This window comes from Setaria viridis, chromosome 2 (genome assembly GCF_005286985.2).
Source record: "Setaria viridis chromosome 2, Setaria_viridis_v4.0, whole genome shotgun sequence".
Taxonomy (NCBI): domain Eukaryota; kingdom Viridiplantae; phylum Streptophyta; class Magnoliopsida; order Poales; family Poaceae; genus Setaria; species Setaria viridis.
The window spans coordinates 32,069,960-32,090,787 of NC_048264.2; the positions used below are offsets into that span (position 1 = coordinate 32,069,960).

Sequence of the window (20,828 nt, forward strand, 5' to 3'; positions counted from 1 at the left end):
TCATCTGTTCGTAAATATATATATGATGTTTACAAAATCACTCAAACTATTTTACTTTGACTACTATAGCATAGAAAAAAAATGCATTAGATTGATCACTTAATAAAGATGCTGACTTACTTGTTGGAACATATGTTCATATAGTAATTATATTTCTTTTACATTTTTGGCAAAGAAAATAATAAAAGTTGATATTGGAGATGGTATGTCATCCAAAGCATCGAATGTTTTTAGCTCGACACAGCATGTTTGTTGTTTGATGTCCACACTAACTTTATTTGATATTCACACCAACTTATCTCTTTTCTTTTATTTCCAAGAGACAAATCAGTTATTTCATCCACCATTCATTTGGTCATGTGCCCTCATAACAATAATAAGCCTCACAAAATGAAAATAAGATTTTTTTTCTCAGAGCAACATACCAAGAATATCCTAGATCACTTATTTTGAATTATATATTTCTTTTACATTTTTTGACAGAGAAAAATAGTTGATATTGGAGACCATCTATCGTCCTTAGCACGACCCACCACGTTCGCTGTTTGATATCCACACTAACTTTATCTGATATTCACACCAACTTATCTCTTTTATTTTATTTCCATGAGACATAACGGTTATTTCATCCACCATTCAATTGGTCATGTGCCTTCATAGTAATAATAGGCCTCACAAAATAAAAATAAGAATTATTTTCTGTGAGCCACCAAGGATATCCTAGACCACTTATTTTGAACTATACAAATGGCCGAGTTATATGTCCGTACAAAAACACTGGTCGCCAAAAAAAATGCTTTTATATTGAATAAGATATAGCACATAGCTTTTGATAAAAGGATGAATTAAAATTCTGCATTAAAATGTATAAGTGCATTATGGAGTAACAATGGAGCATAATTGGAACATGCTCACTAGATTAGAGTCCCAAAACCAGTACTTCTAGCTCTCCAGTCTTATCTAGATGTGTGGTAGAATGTACTCCCCTCATTTCCAAAACACAAGACGTTCTAGTTTTAGCCTATATCAAACTTTTCTAATTTTAACCAAATTTATTGAAAAACAAATCAATATCTCTTCAACATCGAATTAGTTCCTTAAATTCACAACAAAGTATATGTTGGTAGTGAATTTTTTATGGTATATATGTTAATATATTTTTCATAGTTTTTGTCAAAATTAGAAAAACAAGGACTTAAGCAAAATAGTAAAATGTCTTACATTCAGCAGCGGAGAGAGTACATGTGTGCGTATGAGTGTATATGTGCAAGTCAACTTTAGTAGCAAATAAAAAGATTGAAATCTACTAAATGGTTCACTTTAAATGCATTCAGTCCTACTATACAAAATTCAGTTTTCAATCGCTGTAATCCAGCGGTGTCACATTGTTTGACAAAGGTCTTGTTTAGTTCCCCTCTTTTGCCCAACTTTAGCACTATGCAAAAAGAAAATTTTCCATCATATCAAACTTGCGGTACATGCATGGAGTAATAAATGTAGACGAAATTAAAAACTAATTGCACAGTTTTATTGCACTTTGCGAGATAAATCTTTTGAGCCTAATTAGTCAATGTTTGGACAATAATTCACAAATACAAACGAAATGCTACAATTGTGCATTTATAACAAAATACAAACTTTGCCACTCCTAATTTGAAAAAATAAGGCCAAAGTCCACCGCCTGCACCGGGCCCCCGCTGGCCGATCCGGCTCCACCCGGGGCGGGCCGTCCGCGCCAGAACGGACGGCCAAGCAGCACGTGACACGGGAGCACCGGCCGTGCATCATAGCATGCGCCCGGCGTCCCTGCCTCCCCGCCGGTGCCGGCCCGGCGCCAGCTGTGCCTGTCGTGTGGTCTCCGCCGGGCGGGGGCCCGCCAATCATGAGGACGAGCAAAAAGCCCCCACCGGCAGGGCCATCCAGCCGCGGGGCTCACGCGTCAGCGGCACGGGCCGCGCGTATCCGCGCGAGATCGGGGTCGGCCAGGTGGTGGCTCCCGAGAGTTCCAGCCGCGGCGAATCCGGCGTGTGCTTTGGGTCGACGTCGCGGCCAGGTCGGACGGGCTTCGAGACGGTTCCGGGCGGCCGCGCCCTTGCGCCCCCCCGCAGCGCACGGCCGGGAACTGCAGGGTTGCCTCCCCGCGCGGCCGTCGACACCGCCGGCTCCTGCCGCGGCCGCTGTTCCAGGACGTGAACAGCTCGCGACTTGCGAGACGAAACCCAGTGGCGCCTGGCGACTGCCAGTGACGTGCATGTATGCGTTGCGAAATTGACTCGAAACTGTGCACGCACGCCCTCTGGGTGTCATCGATATGATCTGGGGCCTGGGGGGTTCAGGAGCGTCGAGGTGCATGCCATTGCGGATGATCGTTTTCATGGCGGCGAAGAGACAAACGTCGTTCAAGAACATACCAGTGGCTTCCGTTTGTAGATGGCTTCGGAGAGAAGCCATGCGTAGTGCATACTGTTTCGAGAAAACCATAGATTTGTAACATCTGATGACGACGTTGATAATTGTACTGTACAACTCAATGCATATCTGCGAATGACTTTTCAGATTGAGATACTTACTATTTGTATCTCCGGTTTCCTATGGCTGCATCGCTGACGAGGAAGAAGATGGTAGCATCTAGAGGTGAGTAGCATATATAACAGCTATTGTATCTCTGGTGTTTCTTCTCTTGGCGTACGTGCTCTGGAACTCTGGTCTGGTGCGACTTGAGCAGCTGACTACAGCAGTACAGCCTATAGGGTCAGATAATTACCATGCATTCCCCATCATAGTTCATTTGTAGTGCAACAGTTACATTTGTGGAAGACGAGCAGCAACGCGTTATTTTCCTGCTCGATCTGTGTATGATGTATCCCTGCCCTGCATGATTCTTCCGTTATAGCGGACGTGTCTCAGACATCCACCACAAGACCCAAGCAAGCATCATTTATGCGCAGCTAGCTCCTATCAAAAATAAGTTTTGAAAGTATGTACGGCATTGATTCAGGAAAGAATTTCTTTCATCGCGTGGTGAAGAAACCGCTTGACCTGACTAAAGCTTTCTGAAGGATGTCTAGAGATTTGCCACAGTTTTTATTAGACAAATCTGACTAAGGCTTTTAATCCTGAAAAGCGAAAGATGTGGAAGGAAGAACAACTAACTAGTCTCCAAATGCAAATCCAGGATCATGGCTGCTCTGAGGCCCTAAAACTGGTTTCAGATGGATGCCCACCTCTAATTAAGGTGTCCGTTCCAAGGATTGAACTCTTCTAGGCCAATACTTCTGCCGGCCTGTTAGTAGAGTAGATAGGAAACCACGGTAGTGTTAATCTTTTTGACTAAGCTATGGATTGATCAAGATCACTCTGGGACCCCGACTTGGCTTACAGTAACGCCTTTCTCCGGAAAGCTCAGTGCACAGTACCTGAGATTTGGACGCGGCACGGCTAACTGTGATGATATTCCGATCAATTCCCGTCATGTGTACGCAAGCCGCCTCCAAACGTTGATCGACGTGATCGAGCTCGAGGTGATCCTTTCACCAGTGCACATCCGTGTAGCTAGTGCAATGGCCAACACGCACAATGGCTTGGATTTTTGCGCCCGCGCCGCCCCTGGGGCCAGCGGTGGTGCCCCGCCGGTGGACGTCGCTGTCGCGGAGATCCGCTCGGTCGGACGCCGCTATAAGCTTGAGGTCGCTCTGACGCTCTAGAACCGGCCGCCGTGGGTCTCTCGGAATTTATTGCGGGAAGGCGGTATCCTGGCCACACCTCGCGCGCTCGCGGCGTGCGTGCGCCGGCCGTGGACGCCGTGATCGCCATGGCACCTATCGGCTAGCTATCGCGCGCTCCCCGGCAGGCGTCTCGGATCACCCAACCAAGCCGTCCCCGCGCGCGGGCACATGAACGACCGCGACAACACCAGAAGCCGTCACGTCAGAACGCGGCATGGCTGACGCGCAACGCGCGCGGATCACCTGATCGGCCGATCCGCCTGGGCCCCGGCGCCTAGAGCGATATCCACGGTGCGCGCAACTTGCAGCCGCGTGCGAGCGCCGGGAGGCGGGAGCAGTGGCCGCCGCGGCGCTACGGTCCACCGACCGTGCCGCGGGGGATGGCGTCAGCACGCGCGACGACGGCGGCACGCTGGCCCATGTCGGTGCCTGGAGGACCGCCGGCTGGGCCTCCCCGTCGCCGTCCCCGAGCTCCCGCCCGCGGGCGCCGGCCGGCCGTGTCCCGGTCGCGGCGGGGGCCACGTATATATGGCTCCGAAATAGACCTTTTTCGAGCACCTTGTGTGCTCGCCAGGCGGTGATGGCGCGCGCGGCAACCGTGCAAGTTGACAATGGCGGGGACGTGATGGGGATTGATCATGTTCAGGATCAGGGATCGGGATCCATCGGGCACCGACCTCTTTGCAAGTTGGTACGGATCACTCTGTGCATGCTTGTCGATGCACGGATAGTATGGAAGATTATTATGCTGCAGGCAAGCCAGGCACAACACAACCGACGCGGTTAGGTCTTCAAGAACGATGCATTGTAGTGCATTTGGGCAAAAGTACTAAATCACCATAGCCTGCCAAAGCGTAAATTGAAATTTCAGTAGATTTAGTACCGATGAGCACACGAACACATAGCTCTTAAGGGTGTAATACATCTGCTTAATTTTTTTGCGGGTAAAGGAGATCAGCTTTATTAACTAGGCAATGGCAGAGTTACAATCAGTGTCTTGACAAGGTCGGCAACACACACAAGTGTCCTTCCCAGCTAAACCGCCGAATGGACGTTACGCCTAGCTAAGGAATGAGCAACCGAATTACTCTCTCTCTACCTGAACTACACATCTGCTTAATTATAATAAGGAATGTGACATGTATATGTACCTAGTGGAAGCATGCAAAAAGAGAACGTGGAACCTAACTCGCGTGCCACACCATCGCCTGCTCTATACTTCTATGCTATGTGTATATATTCTAGCTGCTAAAGTGGATAATGATCAAGATTTGTAAATTTAATTGCTCTTTATAGAGTAGTTTACACTAGTCCATATATCCGTGCTCTTTTACAGTTTTAGAGACATAAGTATGAGAAATTCATGAACTATTTTTCCTCATCACTAATAATTAAAATTATTTACCTTGCTTACTCTCATTTGACAAATATTATAGTACAACTACTCTATATACATTTCATCAATATTCGTAGTGTTTTTCACTTTGCACCTGGTGCAAATCTCTATATGTGTTTAACTAAACAGTTAGTTTGGGCTAAGCCGGGTCTTCAGAGATGATACATCAACGACCCAGGAGCTTCTATCCAAAATCAAAGCAGGAGCTGATCTTTGGATCCTCGCCGGCAACACGGCCCTGGAGAGCTTGTGCACGCCGTAGCACCCTTCTTTAGGAACTCGTCTGGTTCTATTCCAGGTCGTTTCATTCATGTAATCACAACCCTCATGTAAAACGTGCCATGAAAATCAAATGCTCCTTCGGCGAGCGTCGTTGTAAACATTCTTTCTACCTATTAATACAATGATGCGCAGCTCTCCTGAGTATTCATGAAAAAAAAGTTAGTTTGGACTATGTGTGTAACATGAAAATATCATAACCTCTTCCATCCATACATACATGGTCTATATGGTCTTGCACACATCATGCATATATACCTTAAGATAGTATTTTTCTACATTAACAATGGCAGGATTAGTTAGTTTAGAATGTAGCATGGGATATTTTTAAGATGGTAGATGTAGTTAATCTTGATGCATGGTTACTTTATGTTATTTTAATAATGATGGATGCAATAAGTAATTTAGATGCAAATTTAGAGAGTTATTTTAAATAATTTTATATAATGACATTGGTGGGTAATTTAAATAAAAATTAGAGGTTACTTTAGGTTATTTTGTATAATGACATATTTGACTAAGTTTGACATAGATTTTGAGGGTTACTTTAGAGTACTTTTATAATGGCATATGCGGATATTTGTTTTAGAAAAACAATGATTAGAGAGAATATTTCTATGGCACGAGATGATCTTTTGACCTAGGCTTCATGCGACTTACTTGATACATAGATAACTATTAAGCTTATTCTCTACTTATGCTTACTTCGGAGGCACAACGGATTTGTTCAAATAGGGACGAAGAGGGAATGAAAGCAAAGACTGCAACTCAAGCACTGTTAACTAGTTCTAATGTTGTTGATTCCAAGGGAAAGATAGAGCTGCCACCATCTGCTACCTACGGCACATCTGAGGTCTTACTTGTTGCAAACCTAGATAATTCTTAAGTCCTAGATACACCATGTATACACTCAAAATTATCACCTTAACTCTCACACGATGTAAGGTAGAGAAACCACCATTAAACAAAGAATTTATCATGCTTTATTTATTTAAATAATATCTTCATGCCACCTGTCTAAAGGATGAGGTCTCTACTCTCAGTGGAGCATCCAAGACAGAAGGTAGAAGAAGAGCCGACATCTCCGCCTCCTTCACATATACTTATACCTCTTATTCTCACTCACCAAAACTATTTTCTATGTGATGAGCATGTCACTTGTATTCTTCTTCTTCACCATGTTTGAAAATGGCGTAGTGTTGCTCCTTATATAGGGTGTAGAGAGGCGGTAGAGATGGGGAGCACCCCTATGTAGGCTGGCTAGTGGAGCATAGCATCGGCCATCCCTTGATTTGGGTTGGGTTAGCTGCACACCCTCTTGGCTCACTTCCTAGGTTGGTGGTTAAGGAGGTGAGGTGGTTTATGGTTGGTGAGAAACCAACATTTGAGGTAGGTAACTCCAAGTGGAGCCGTCCGGGCTATGAGATTGCACCGCTGGTCCTACTATTTTGTTTCTTTTTTGCCTTTTCTGTCCAAAATTCCTACAACGATTTGAAATATAAACTCTTGGAACTTTATTAGTAATGAAGGGAGAACATGAAAAAAACACACATCTTATTTACTCCCCCTTCCTGCTTTGGACTTTGCTCATCTCGAGAAAAGTGAAACTAGAGATGTATGTGTTAGAAATTTAGGCATATTTTGGTACATTTTAATTTTAAAATTAAACAAGTAAAATATTATCATGAATATATTGAGTGATTCAGTGATAATATAATATGTGCAAGTGTTCAAGTTTAATCTTCTAATAAACAAGAACAAAAGGAACCAGAAGATGTTCAGGATGTACCCAGGGGCAGGGCCGGTGCCGGAAGCACCGGATGCACTGCTATCAACTGGAATAGTCATGCTATTCGGTTGACCTCAATCGGTGTAGCCGTACAAAGTTGTTGCAGGAAGATGTACGCAATGCAGTCCCTCGAGAAGTAGTCGTTCAGTTGGACGTAGATGAAGCCGTACAGGGAGCGAGCAATCACGTCAAACGCTCTTCAAAAACCTTATTGCCTGCCTATCCCGAGCAGGATGTCCATCAGTAGGCGAGGTTCAACATTTCATTGGAATGAAATCGCCAGTTGATGACTGCATTCAACGGCATCACGTCGCACCGCACCCGCATGATGTCGCACCGCACGATGGCCACAACCACAACCTCGGCGAGCGTGCGTGTGGCACGCCAATCTCTTTTTCCAACTTCACATAGGGTGTACCAACAGTCCCGCCACCTTTAAGTTGGTTGAGATTCTCCTCGATTTATCATGTGGGATTAACCACTTTGTAACTCCCAAACATTTATTAGTGAGCTTTAATTCTTTTAATTTAATTATTAGAAATTGGGCCAAGCCCATATATTCCAACAGTATGGGAGTGGCCAAAGCTCTAATCCTTCCAGTTATCCACCGCACAACTGAAGACACAAAATGCTAACTAGCATAAAAAATGTAATGGCCTGTACTTTTTGGAGTTTTCGTGGCTAACACCTTGTCTTAAGTGGTTGAAAGATGGAATGGCTTAGATGAAGAGTCGCCTTACCTTTCACTCTTTGGATGCACTCATAATTTTTTAACATGATGCTGTTTTTTTTTCTGAAAATATTTTTCTATGTTGCAAGATCTCCTCATATGGCGCTCTCAATCATATCAATCAAGACTGTGGAAAAGCGTTTTCATCACCATGGCTGTTTACTCAACATTTGACTATATTCTACAGGCTTATCCGTAGCTCGGGGTAAGGACGATGAAGACGGCTAACCTATCACCAGCAATAGAGACCCTTTTTTAACCTTCCATTATTTTGTTTCAATCATGGGTGATGTTGGCAGCTTCCATGGCTGTAACTATATATAAGAATTGTTGGCTCTGATTCCTCCATAGAGGATGCAGCCGCAACCTTTTTTTCTTTATCTAAAAAACAGACCCTTTTAATAAGCTGTGGTTCTGTGGAACTGAAACCTAAACCCTACATTGCCCCTTATCTCTTGCGATAAGCTCGTCGAGTCCTAATAAGTATCTTCTTCATCTCACGAAGGGTCCTTACAAGAAAGACGTCACACTGTGTCCAGCTGTAGCGACGCCGCACGAGTGGCTCCGGTTCGTACACGACCATGGCGCCCTGTGTGGAGGCGGCTCGGCGACCAAATCCACATCATATCCATCCCCTCCATCACGCGATCCACGATCCTGCATCGCCCAAAAAATAGATGCGTGCATCTCCCGCTTCCACACTGCGTGCGTGCGCACACATACACACATGTGATACGGATACCCTATCAATCTCCCCGCCGCGCTCCATCGACGCAGTGTCGCGGACTCGCGGGGACCCCGGCCTTCCGCCACGGCCGTATGGCTACAGGGATATTTGTGAGCCTGGCATTTCCATATACGGACACGTCCAGCTTTCGCGGGACTCTCAAAAGCTGACCAAAAGTAGAAACACACTAGCTAGGTAGGCTCTCGTGGATGGATAGAGCTAGAGAGATATGCAGGGAATAAAAATCCGGCGTGCGAGAGACTTTTGAGGGAACCGGCCGGCCGTGTGGTCGCCTGCAGAGACGTGGCCCGGTTTGGGACCGAGGTGCCGAACGGCACCATGGCTGCCAAAGCTATGGCCCTGCACGTCCTAGTCGCCGGGCCTGCGGTGGCCAGCTCCCGTTGGCGGCCTCCGGAGAAGCTGGAATTCGTGCCCGCCCTCCCGCCCGGCCAGTGCTGCTGGATGTTAACGCTGCGCTCCACCGGTGCGTGGCGAGTGACGCGACGTGAGAATCGAATATGCTCTATGATTGTGTGGATCCCGCGCGCCTCGACCCGGCGACGAGCAAGTGGCCGCCCGGCGAGGCTATCGGACCGGACACCCAGAGGACGGACTACTAAACTTGCGCCGCGTAGCTTCTTCCAAGTATAACAGGCATGTCATACGACGGTGGTGAAAGAGGAGAATGATGCAGCGGGTGTACTTGTGCTGTGCTTCTTAGGTTGATCCGATTCCGAACTAATAAGCCTCCAGCTTGGTTTAAAGGCCTGATAATGAGGATGAGCATGTCCTGCATGAAAACAGCAGTACAATGTAGTGGACATATATAGCTGTGCTGTCAGTCCCTCCTTTCTCTATCTCTAGCGTGCTCTTAGTAGTTGCGCAAAGCAAGAGACCAATGCCGCTACGCGCCAACGCGCGGCACCACGAATCACGGAAATGCGCGATCGATCGGTGATGGCGAACCAACATTGCTGATCCCCGGATAAAGCGATCGACGACGAAACGTCAGCAGGTTTTTAGTATTCTTCATGTCACGCCCGCGCGCCTGGACCTAGACAACGATATCCGAAGTGGCACATCCATGTCTGAATTTGACAACCGATCGAAAAGCGACGAGCCAAGGACGCAAAAGAGATGGAACGGAGGAGAAGATGATGAGGGAGATTATGGCAGATGAGCAGATAACCACAGCGCCCATCGAATCATCCAACAAAGGGCCGCTACGCTGATTTCCGGATCCCGAAAGGGACACTGTTCTGATCGATCGAATAATCGTTGTCCTGTCGCCGCCGTTGCTGGCCGGAGCAGCGTTTTCTAGAGATCATCTGCGTGGCCCGGTCGTACGGCTTAGCTCGCCAGCTCTCGCGAAGTTTTCTTCTGCCTCGGTACGTCTTGGCATCTCCTTTTCGTCGTCGGAGCCTCGTGGTCTTCCACGGGCTAGGAAAGATTCACCCTACTAGAGCTATAGCTACTGCTCGGAATGGGAGCTGGAGCTCGCTCTCGTTCTGTCGCCTATGGTCACCGTCATCGCTACCATCGCATAGCATTGCATCGTAAGCTTGTAACTAGAACATTACTGCCAAGTGCCGACGGCTTCGTGAGGACAAATGGAGCCCTGCGATCGGGAGCTGCACTCGCGTGCCACACGTAGCAGGCGCCCTGGCCCCTCATGGCGATCTGCCTTTGAATGGTTGGGACTCGCGCCCCGCCCGCGATCCTCGACGTCGAGTCGCCATCACGAGGAATCCCGAGGCGCGGGTGGCGCGGAGATCCGGCGTGCGCCCGCCTGACAGGGATCTTCACCGGCGCGCCGTGGCGCCCCGTGTGCCGGCTGCCGAGCGGCCGGCAGGTGCTCGTTTCGATGCGCGGTACGGTGGCGCGCCAGGTCGAAACGGTGGGGAGGCGAGGCGAGGCTGCTTTCCACGACGACGCACCGTGAGGGCATGTGATCCGGTGATTGATCGCAAAATCCTTGGGTTGGCAGTTGGCACGGAAAATGTGTAATGGCCATTGCTGTCAGTGCGGTGAAGTTGTTGTGTTAGTTGGAATCGGTTTTTGGAACAGAATGGTGCCGGGTGCAAAGGCGGCCAAGTGGCTGGTTCCAAAGAAAGAGTGGAGCCTACACGGCCTAACAATAACGAGAGACGACACCAACACACCGGCCAGCGCAAGAACAGCACACAAAACAGAAAGTAATCGGAGTAGTGAGATATACAATTGTCTCTGATGATCGTAGGGCAAGCAACCAGCACGTCACATTAATCGTGTGCCTGCAGCTGATATGAAGGGGACTGGTATGAGTTCTAAACACATCTGTTTAATGATATCCTAAACCTTATACCCATCCATTGCCACTGCACCGGGAGCAGCCCGGTCCAATGTAACGTCACGTAGCCCCGCTGTATGGAACTACTCCCTCCATTTTTTGATAGACCTATTTTCAAAATTGAAATTTTCTGTTTTGATAGTTCTATTTGAGTTGCCATCTCAAGTCTAACACCGTACAAATAACTTTTCAGTTCCTGCGCAAAGTAACTTCTCTAGAAAAATAACTGGTACATACATATGATGATGTGAGTCTTCACGAAAAATTGGATGAAGTGATTAATTAGATGATAAGCAAGGTCCTTCTCCTTGGTCATTGTGCCAAAGCAAAATAGGTCTGGAGTAGTTAATTATCCAGTGAACCAAATATCTTCTTCTTGTGTCCTTGTCATCTCGACCAATGCAAGAGCTAGCAGCACCTTGCAGTGTCTTAGGGCCTATTTGTTTGAGTTTTCGGAGGTTTTCTAAAAAGCTGTTGGCTTTTGTCTCGGAAAAGCCAACAATAGTTTTTAAAAGATATTTTTAGCATTTCGGGTTTAGAAATCTATGAAAAGCTCAGGAAACTAAGTTTTTTTAGTGTTCCATATAAACTCAGTTTTTTTGGCTTTTGATTTTTTGAAAGTTGCACAAGAAGTTCGATGTTTGTTTACACTTTCGACTTTTCACGCTGAGAAGCTGCTCAGAAACTCAAACAAATAGGACGTAGATGTCTAAACAAATAGGACGTAGATGTTTAGTACTCCGTACTGTGCATTTGTGTGCTACATTGCATGTCTGGTTAGGATTTCAAGGAGACTCGAGCGGAGTGGATGTCATGATGCCTAAAATTTTGAGGTGGTATAATCATCACGCACGTAGCTCCACGCCGTCTCATATATAGAACCTATTAATATGCTGCCATGTTGCAATTCTCATTAGTACAATATATATTATGAAGCTGTTCTCAATGCATTGTACTCCTTCAAGGATCGCTTGTTTTCACGAGGACTCTCTGATGACGGGAGTAAATGAGAGATACTTAAGAAAATGACGGGAGTAAATGAGAGATACTTAAGCAAGGTTGTTTTCCTCGGTCATTATGCCAAGATGAAAACCCTATCATAAGAAAATGGAGGAAGTACTTAGGTATATTCAAAACTCCATGTCTCTAAGATATCACTAAATAAATGTGTTAGAACAAATCATGCAACATAGTGTATCATATTGTTTTCCTAAACCACTTAAGACAATTAATTATTTTGTATTTGTGCATTGGGAATGGATAAAAAAATATTCTAGTTTTGGATATCATGTCTAATGTGTATCTCGATAAAAATAGAGTTTTATTCTCTCTTCTCTTTATACTCTGTGATATGTGTCAAGAAAATCATGCATGATACTTGTTGCATACTTCATCCGTTTCAAATTATAGTTCATTTTGACTTTTCTAGATAGATAGTTTTTTTCTATATATCTAGAAATATTCTATATTTAGATTCATAACAAAAATTATGTATATAGAAAAAGTTAAAACAACCTAGAATTTGGAAAGGGGGAATAGTCATGATAAACCACGATAGTAGCATAATCTCTTGATGACCAATATCCATGGAGCCTACATACTCCCCCTTCACCAAATTGTATGTAATTTTGATTATGTAATTAGAAAAGTTAAAATAACTTTCAATTTGAAATATATGGAGTATATAATCTAACTTGAATTGTACCTTTTGTATTTAACTGTTTCCCTCTGTTTAAAATTATAAATCGTTTTGATTTTTAAAACATACAGTTTTGCTATGCACCTGGGTCGAAAACTACGTATCCAGCAAAGCAAAAAATGACTTACGGAGCGGAGGGAGTAATTAGGCAAACGTTTTATTTAGGGCAATTAGGTAAACGGTTTTGGTGGTTTAAAATGACTGGTTCACAGAGTTGGGCTTTAATGGCTCAGATAAATTGAAATAGCAACAAAGCCCAATTCAACTAGGCCTAGGACTCACCAGATGGGCCCGATCAGTGATTTCGGCCAATCCCAGCCCAGCTGAAGCGGCACAAATGCCAACGAGCAGTAAACTCGAAGGATAATGCTTATCCTGGTCCAGCTCGGCATGCTTCAAGTTCATGTCTTATTCCCTTACTAAAAAAGAAAAGTTCAAGTCTTATCTACATTTAATCTTTCACCTTGATTATTTTTTTAAATAAATCGGGCAGAAAAGTTGTTGATCATATTAAAAAGAAAAACAAATCCATGGTAGACATAACAACAAACAACAATATCAACAGTTTGAATTGAGACATCGACACAACGTACAACTCCGTGATCCATCGATGAAACAGCCAAAAGAACAATCGACGTCTACTCGTCTGCAGCGAATTCTTTCGAGCCATGACGAAAGAGACCCAAACGAACTAAGCACCCAACCAAAAAGGGGCGTACCTTGACTGACCACCCATACTCGTTCGCCGCGTCCCTGCGCTGCACACGCGACCCCATCCATGCATGTTGCCCGACTAGTAGCTCATACATCACGCGCCTTTTTATCCCGTTTTTAATGCGCCACGATGGCAGCTGCCCTTTTCGCATCAACGATATGCCGTTCCTCTCGTTTGAAGCAACGGAGCTTATCCGTCATAACAATTTGCCGGAGCCAAACGACCGCCGGATCCGACCTATAAATTCCCATGCACGGGCATGGTGCTCCACACACAGCCAAAGTACAAGTGTCTCCTGCATCTTGGCACACCAGCAAAGCTAGAGTTAGACAGAGTTGCAGGCACTTGCGCTTGGGCAGATGGCCAAGCCCTTGGCTGCCATGTGCAGCCTACTCGTGCTCGTGTTGCTCGGCTTGGGCTCCCAGCTCGCCCAATCCCAGGTCCTCTTCCAGGTATGCATCCTCCTCTTTTCAAGCTACTTCACTCCATCTTGAGCTTCGAGCAGAGCTCTGAATCTAAATTATGTTGCTGGTTATGCAGGGGTTCAGTTGGGAGTCATGGACGAAACAAGGCGGGTGGTACAACTACCTCCGGGGCCGGGTGGACGACATCGCCGCTACCGGGGCCACGCACGTCTGGCTCCCGCCGCCGTCGCACTCGGTGGCGCCGCACGGGTACATGCCGGGCGCCCGGGCCGGCTCTACGACCTGGACGCGTCCAAGTACGGCACCCACGCCGAGCTCAAGTCGCTCATCGCGGCGTTCCACGCCAAGGGCATCCAGTGCGTCGCCGACATCGTCATCAATCACCGCTGCGCCGACTCCAAGGACAGCCGCGGCATCTACTGCGTCTTCGAGGGCGGCACGCCGGACAGCCGCCTTGACTGGGGCCCTGACAAGATCTGCAGCGACGACACGCAGTACTCCAACGGCCGCGGCCACCGCGACACCGGGGCTGACTTCGGCGCTGCACCCGACATCGACCACCTCAACCCGCGCGTCCAACAGGAGCTCTCCGACTGGCTCAACTGGCTCAAGACCGATCTGGGCTTCGACGGCTGGCGCCTCGACTTCGCCAAGGGCTACTCCGCCGCCGTCGCCAAGGTGTACGTCGACAACACCGCCCCAACCTTCGTCGTCGCCGAGATATGGAGCTCCCTGAAGTACGACGGCAACGGCGAGCCGTCCAGCATCCAGGACAAAGACCGGCAGGAGCTGGTGAACTGGGTGCAGGCTGTGGGCGGCCCTGCCCCGGCGTTCGACTTCACCACCAAGGGCGTCCTGCAGGCGGCCGTCCAGGGCGAGTTGTGGCGGATGAAGGACGGCAATGGCAAGGCCCCCAGGATGATCGGTTGGTTGCCGGAGAAGGCGGTCACCTTCGTCGACAATCACGACACAGGCTCCACCCAGAACTCATGGCCTTTCCCCTCCAACAAGGTCATGCAAGGCTACGCCTACATCCTCACACACCCTGGAACTCCCTGCATCGCAAGTCCTCAGCTGCATCACCGGTTCACCACAATAAGCTCGATCCGGTAAACTACCCTGTGTCACTCACTCTTCTGTATGTATTCAGTTCTACGACCATGTTTTCGATTGGAACCTCAAGCAGGAGATCAGCACCCTGTCTACGGTGAGGTCAAGAAACGGGATCCATGCCGGAAGCAAGCTGGACATCCTTGCCGCTGATGGGGATCTCTACGTTGCCAAGATCGACGACAAGGTTATCGTGAAGATCGGATCAGGGTACGATATTGGGAACCTGATCCCTCGGACTTCCACCCCATTGCCCATGGCAACAACTATTGGGAGAAGAGTGGTCTGAGAGTTCCAACGGGGCGACACCACAAGACCCATCGGAATCCCTGAATATATTCATTTTTTCAGGTCCATTTCAGCCTGGAAAAAGAATTTAATTGAGATTAAATAACCTGAATATGATTGTACTATGCTTCTTTCAACTATTTATTTATTAAATGAAGATTATAATGTTTGGATGTATTACGTTGATTTGGGAATTTTTGTAACCTCTTTAAACACGGAAACAGAGATGATTATGACGAAGCAACTATTGAATATTAAAGGGTGGATCTAGTAGAGATTTGGGATCGGGAAGAAGAGGAGACTCAGCCATGAACAGGAAGACGGGAAGAAGTTCTGAATCGATCTGTCTCTCGATCCTTCTCTGCCTCTATTTACTCTTGGTATTTTACACCTTAGTCCTTGTATTACATCTATTTTTCAAATACACACACCAACACTCCCACTCAAGATGGGGCGAATATATCATATAGACCCATCTTGCTACAAAACGCAGAAAATATCTTTTGAGGTAATTCTTTGATCAAAATGTCTGCCACTTGACTAGCTGATTTTACATAAGGCAAGCAAATTATTCCTGCATCCAACTTCTGCTTAATAAAGTGGCGATTGATCTCGATATGCATAGTTCTATCATGATGAACCAGATTGTTGGCAATATCAATAGCTACTTTGTTGTCACAGTATAGCATCAAGGGCTTGCACTTAAACAATTTCAACACTGTAAAGTTGGCAGCGTTTCTTTTCGTGCAACTAACCGTGTGAGTTGTGACCTGTGACGCAGTGAGCGGCCAAGCCAAGTTGGCGTAACCATTTTGCCGTTTGCGTGTAATCTTTTGACAACAGTCATTAGAGGTGATAAACACACAGTCAATGCCTTGATCCCAAGTTAATTGGGCAATTACTACTTCCAATTAGTGGGGAAATTTTATAACAGAAACGGTCAGTAGTGGGCGGCTGTCTTCTCTATAAAAGAGTCTTGGAGACGTCCAGGAAGATACAAGCGAGACACCCATGAACTCCCTCTCTTCTCTCTTTTTCCATCTGGTGATTTGTGCTGTGACACTGAGCTGCTGAATCTTGCCGGCTCTTCTCCTTGGCGTGTACCAAGGAGGAGGAGGGTGAGCGGTATCTCCGAGCCATTGCCATCGGGAAGCCTGCATGAGGTGCGGCAGTAAGGTTTCTAGGCAATGCAACTGCGTGACCGCTCGAGTCGATCGATTACGTTATGCGCTGCCTCATCTTCGATCTGCACTGCATCGTGTAACACTGTAGCGAGTCTACATGAGGACGGAGCGCTGATATGTACGTCCCCTGATTGGTTTTTTACAGAGTTGTAGGTTACACAAGATCTAGAGTGGTTATACACCTTTCATGGGTTACATGATGTTTTGTGTGGTTACGTCTGCTTTGCATATGCTGTTTTTGCATACGGTTACATGCGTATGTTAATGGTTACGAATCTAAAATTGGGTTACATAGTAGTAGCAATGAGTTACATATTATGCCAAATGTTTATATCACGGTTGAACAGACCATAGCTTTCCCCGGTGCGAGTGACACTGCACTCGTATGTTAATGGCTACGATTGTGTGTTTGAATCTAGAATTGGGTTACATAGCAGTAGCAATGAGTTACGTAATATGCCTCATGTTTATATCTGGTAGAATTAAACGCATATTTCTAGCACCTCTCACCTTGACAACCACCTCATGGTGAGCAAATAAATCCAAGCAATGGTGTTGTTGGCATCATCAACATAAGTGAGTAGGCACACTGACTAGCCCGGATTGCTGGTGTTTTGGTTCTTGATTGGATCGAGAGGAAAGCCTAGGCATAATTGAGGAGCTGGACGATGTCGACCCATTAGTTCGAGTTGGCTTGCATCAAGCCAGCTAGAGTCGCATAGTTGATCTGGACAATAAACTCGATGGGTGTGTCATCGTGAGTGAGGCACTTGAAGAACAAGATGTGGAGTTGGGCCAGTGGCCAATTGATGCGGTGGGGCAATATATGCCTGAGACTGGAGACTCCAGGGCCACGCACAATTAGGAGAGCAGTAGGCTTCAACCGAACAAGGCGAGCATGCTATAGACGACGACCAGCTGTCCACGAGTGGAGGGGTAACGGGGAGGCGCCGGTGATCAGGAATGGTGACGCTAGCCTTTTGGGTTCGGCAGCACTAAAGAATGTTGGTGGCCCGTGGTGTTACTTTCGTGGTGGCAGAGTCAACTGAGTTTTGGCCATGTATATTGGCCAACAAACGTGTCAGGAATTTTTTTCCCTCATCGCAACGCACATGCACATTTGATAGTAAAATATGGAATGTGGTGTCCCATGGGCATTCCTATTATTTTTACCAAACAATTTTAGAAGTAAAAGATTTTGTAAAAGTATAAAAATAATAGATGAATTAAATTATGAATTAAGAAAAAATCAAAGATCCTAGTGAGCTAAGCAAACAACAGAATTAAATTACCAGTTTAGCTCAATTGGCTTCAAAATTGAATTAACTGAATAAGAGTATGTGCCAAATGGATATAAACAAATATCTATACTTTTAGTAGAAAAAAGCTAAGCATATCAATATGTAGTTGATTTCAAGGTATTGTACGGAAAAAGACATAAATAAATTACTCATGTAAAGTCTAAATCATAATAGCCAAATTTATATTAAAAATAGAAAAATAAGAGTCTATATGGAATGCAATATGGAAAGAAAACTAAGTGACGCCAGCAATGGAAGGAGGGATCTGTAGTAGTACAAATTGAAGTAAAATATAACCTTCACTTTCCCTTTTTTTGCTATTATTTCCTTCCCCTTTTTGCTATTATTTCTAGTATTTGCACAAACTGAGGGACACTAAAAATAATTAGCAGATAGTACGTGGAAGCCTAATCATGGAAAGAAGATATATGCAGCCGTGTTCGATCAATTTGTTAACGAAAAATATAAATTATGTATTGACCAATTTTAATCTGTAGTATCTTGGATAGGGAATTCTAAAAAAGTTAAAACAACACTAGCCGTGCTATTTGCACGAGCAATGCTTGTTAACATCATTGGAATGAAAGTGGTTTCAAATGAAGAACCAACGACACTAAAGTTCTGTTCCACAACATACAAATTCTTAGGTTAAAACCTGATCAAAGGTACGAAGTTTGAGAAACAAAATCTGTGCTCGCCTTATAAAAAAGATGGACCAATCATTTATAGAATTTAAAAATCAAGCAAGCAATTGCTGTTGGCAGAAAGAATTTCTACTCGTTCGCCGCGTCCCGGCACTAAACGCGACCCAAGCATGTGTGGTGTGTATACGACTCATAACTCACGGCTCACGCAGTCACGAACCTTTTTATCCCGTTTTTAATGTGCCACGGCAGCATTTGCACTTTTCCCATCAACGATATGCCGTTGCTCTCGTTTGAAGCAACAGAGCTTATCCGTTACACAATTTGACGATCCACTGGGCCAAACGGCCGCCGGATCCATCCTATAAATTCCCATGCACGGCCATGGTGCTCCACACACAGCCAGGTAAGTATACAAGTCTCAGTCTCACAGGCACTCGAGCGAGCAGAGATGGCGAAGCACTCGGCTGCCATGTGCAGCCTCCTCATGCTCGTGTTGCTCGGCTTGGGCTCCCAGCTAGCCCAATCCCAGGTCCTCTTCCAGGTGTGCGTCCTCCCTTTCTCCCAGCTACTCTTCTGCGTACTGGCACTTCGCGCCATCTTGAGCTTCGAGCAGAGCTCTGAACTTGAATAATGATGTTGCTGGCTTGGTGCATATGCAGGGGTTCAACTGGGAGTCGTGGAAGAAGCAAGGCGGATGGTACAACTACCTCCGGGGCCGGGTGGACGACATCGCCGCGACGGGGGCCACGCACGTCTGGCTCCCGCCGCCGTCGCACTCGGTGGCGCCGCAGGGGTACATGCCGGGCCGGCTCTACGACCTGGACGCGTCCAAGTACGGCACCCACGCCGAGCTCAAGTCGCTCATCGCGGCGTTCCACGCCAAGGGCATCCAGTGCGTCGCCGACATCGTCATCAATCACCGCTGCGCCGACTACAAGGACACCCGCGGCATCTACTGCGTCTTCGAGGGCGGCACGCCGGACAGCCGCCTTGACTGGGGCCCTGACATGATCTGCAGCGACGACACTCAGTACTCCAACGGCCGCGGCCACCGCGACACCGGGGCTGACTTCGGCGCTGCACCCGACATCGACCACCTCAACCCGCGCGTCCAACAGGAGCTCTCCGACTGGCTCAACTGGCTCAAGACCGATCTGGGCTTCGACGGCTGGCGCCTCGACTTCGCCAAGGGCTACTCTGCCGCCGTCGCCAAGGTGTACGTCGACAACACCGCCCCAACCTTCGTCGTCGCCGAGATATGGAGCTCCCTGCAGTACGACGGCAACGGCGAGCCGTCCAGCATCCAGGACAAAGATCGGCAGGAGCTGGTGAACTGGGCGCAGGCTGTGGGCGGCCCTGCCGCGGCGTTCGATTTCACCACCAAGGGCGTGCTGCAGGCGGCCGTCCAGGGCGAGCTGTGGCGGATGAAGGACGGCAGTGGCAAGGCCCCCGGGATGATCGGTTGGTTGCCGGAGAAGGCGGTCACCTTCGTCGACAATCACGACACAGGCTCCACCCAGAACTCATGGCCTTTCCCCTCCGACAAGGTCATGCAAGGCTACGCCTACATCCTCACACACCCTGGAACTCCCTGCATCGTAAGTCCTCAGCTGCATCACCGGTTCACCACAATAAGCTCGATCCGGCAAACTACGACTGTGTCACTCACTTTTCTGTATGTATTCAGTTCTACGACCATGTTTTCGATTGGAACCTCAAGCAGGAGATCAGCACCCTGTCTACGGTGAGGTCAAGAAACGGGATCCATGCCGGAAGCAAGCTGGACATCCTTGCCGCTGAGGGGGATCTCTACGTTGCCAAGATCGACGACAAGGTTATCGTGAAGATCGGATCACGGTACGATGTTGGGAACCTGATCCCCTCGGACTTCCACCCCATTGCCCATGGCAACAACTACTGCGTTTGGGAGAAGACTGGTCTGAGAGTTCCAACAGGGCGGCACCACTAGACCCATCGGAATCCCTGAATGTATTCATTTTTTCAGGTCCATTTGAGCCTGGAAAAGGAATTTAATTGACATTAAATAACCTGAATATGATTGTACTATGCTTCTTGCAACTATTTATTTATTAAAAGAAGATTATAATGTTTGGATTCATTACGTTGATTTGGGAATTTCTGTAACCTCTTTAAACACGGAAACAAAGATGATTATGATGAAGCAACTATTGAAGATTAAAGTGTGGATCTAGTAGAGATTTGGGATTGGGAAGAAGAGGAGACTCAGCCATTTCAGGAAGATGGGGAAAAGTTCTGGATCGATCTGTCTCTCGATCCTTCTCTGCCTCTATCTACTTGCTCTTGGTATTTTACACCTTAGTCCTTGTATTACATCTATTTTCCAAATACACATACCAACACTCCCACTCAAGATGGGGCGAATATATCTAGACCCATCTTGCTACAAAATGCAGAAAATATCTTTTGAGGTAATCCTTTGGTCAAAATGTCTGCCATTTTTCA

The 20,828-nt window shown here is 46.8% G+C and overlaps 2 protein-coding genes across 2 annotated transcripts; both read left to right on the forward strand.

Annotated features, from left to right (window-relative positions):
* The first annotated feature begins 13,508 nt into the window (after nt 1-13,508).
* Nucleotides 13,509-15,398, forward strand: LOC117843267 (alpha-amylase isozyme 3B-like). Its single transcript, XM_072292246.1, has 2 exons — nt 13,509-13,841; nt 13,930-15,398. The coding sequence occupies exons 1-2, from the start codon at nt 13,649-13,651 to the stop codon at nt 14,925-14,927; spliced, it is 1,191 nt and encodes a 396-aa protein (XP_072148347.1). The 5' UTR covers nt 13,509-13,648; the 3' UTR covers nt 14,928-15,398.
* Nucleotides 15,399-18,727: 3,329 nt separating this feature from the next.
* Nucleotides 18,728-20,538, forward strand: LOC117843060 (alpha-amylase isozyme 3B). Its single transcript, XM_034723622.2, has 3 exons — nt 18,728-18,885; nt 19,004-19,942; nt 20,032-20,538. The coding sequence occupies exons 1-3, from the start codon at nt 18,793-18,795 to the stop codon at nt 20,311-20,313; spliced, it is 1,314 nt and encodes a 437-aa protein (XP_034579513.1). The 5' UTR covers nt 18,728-18,792; the 3' UTR covers nt 20,314-20,538.
* The last annotated feature ends 290 nt before the right edge of the window (nt 20,539-20,828 follow it).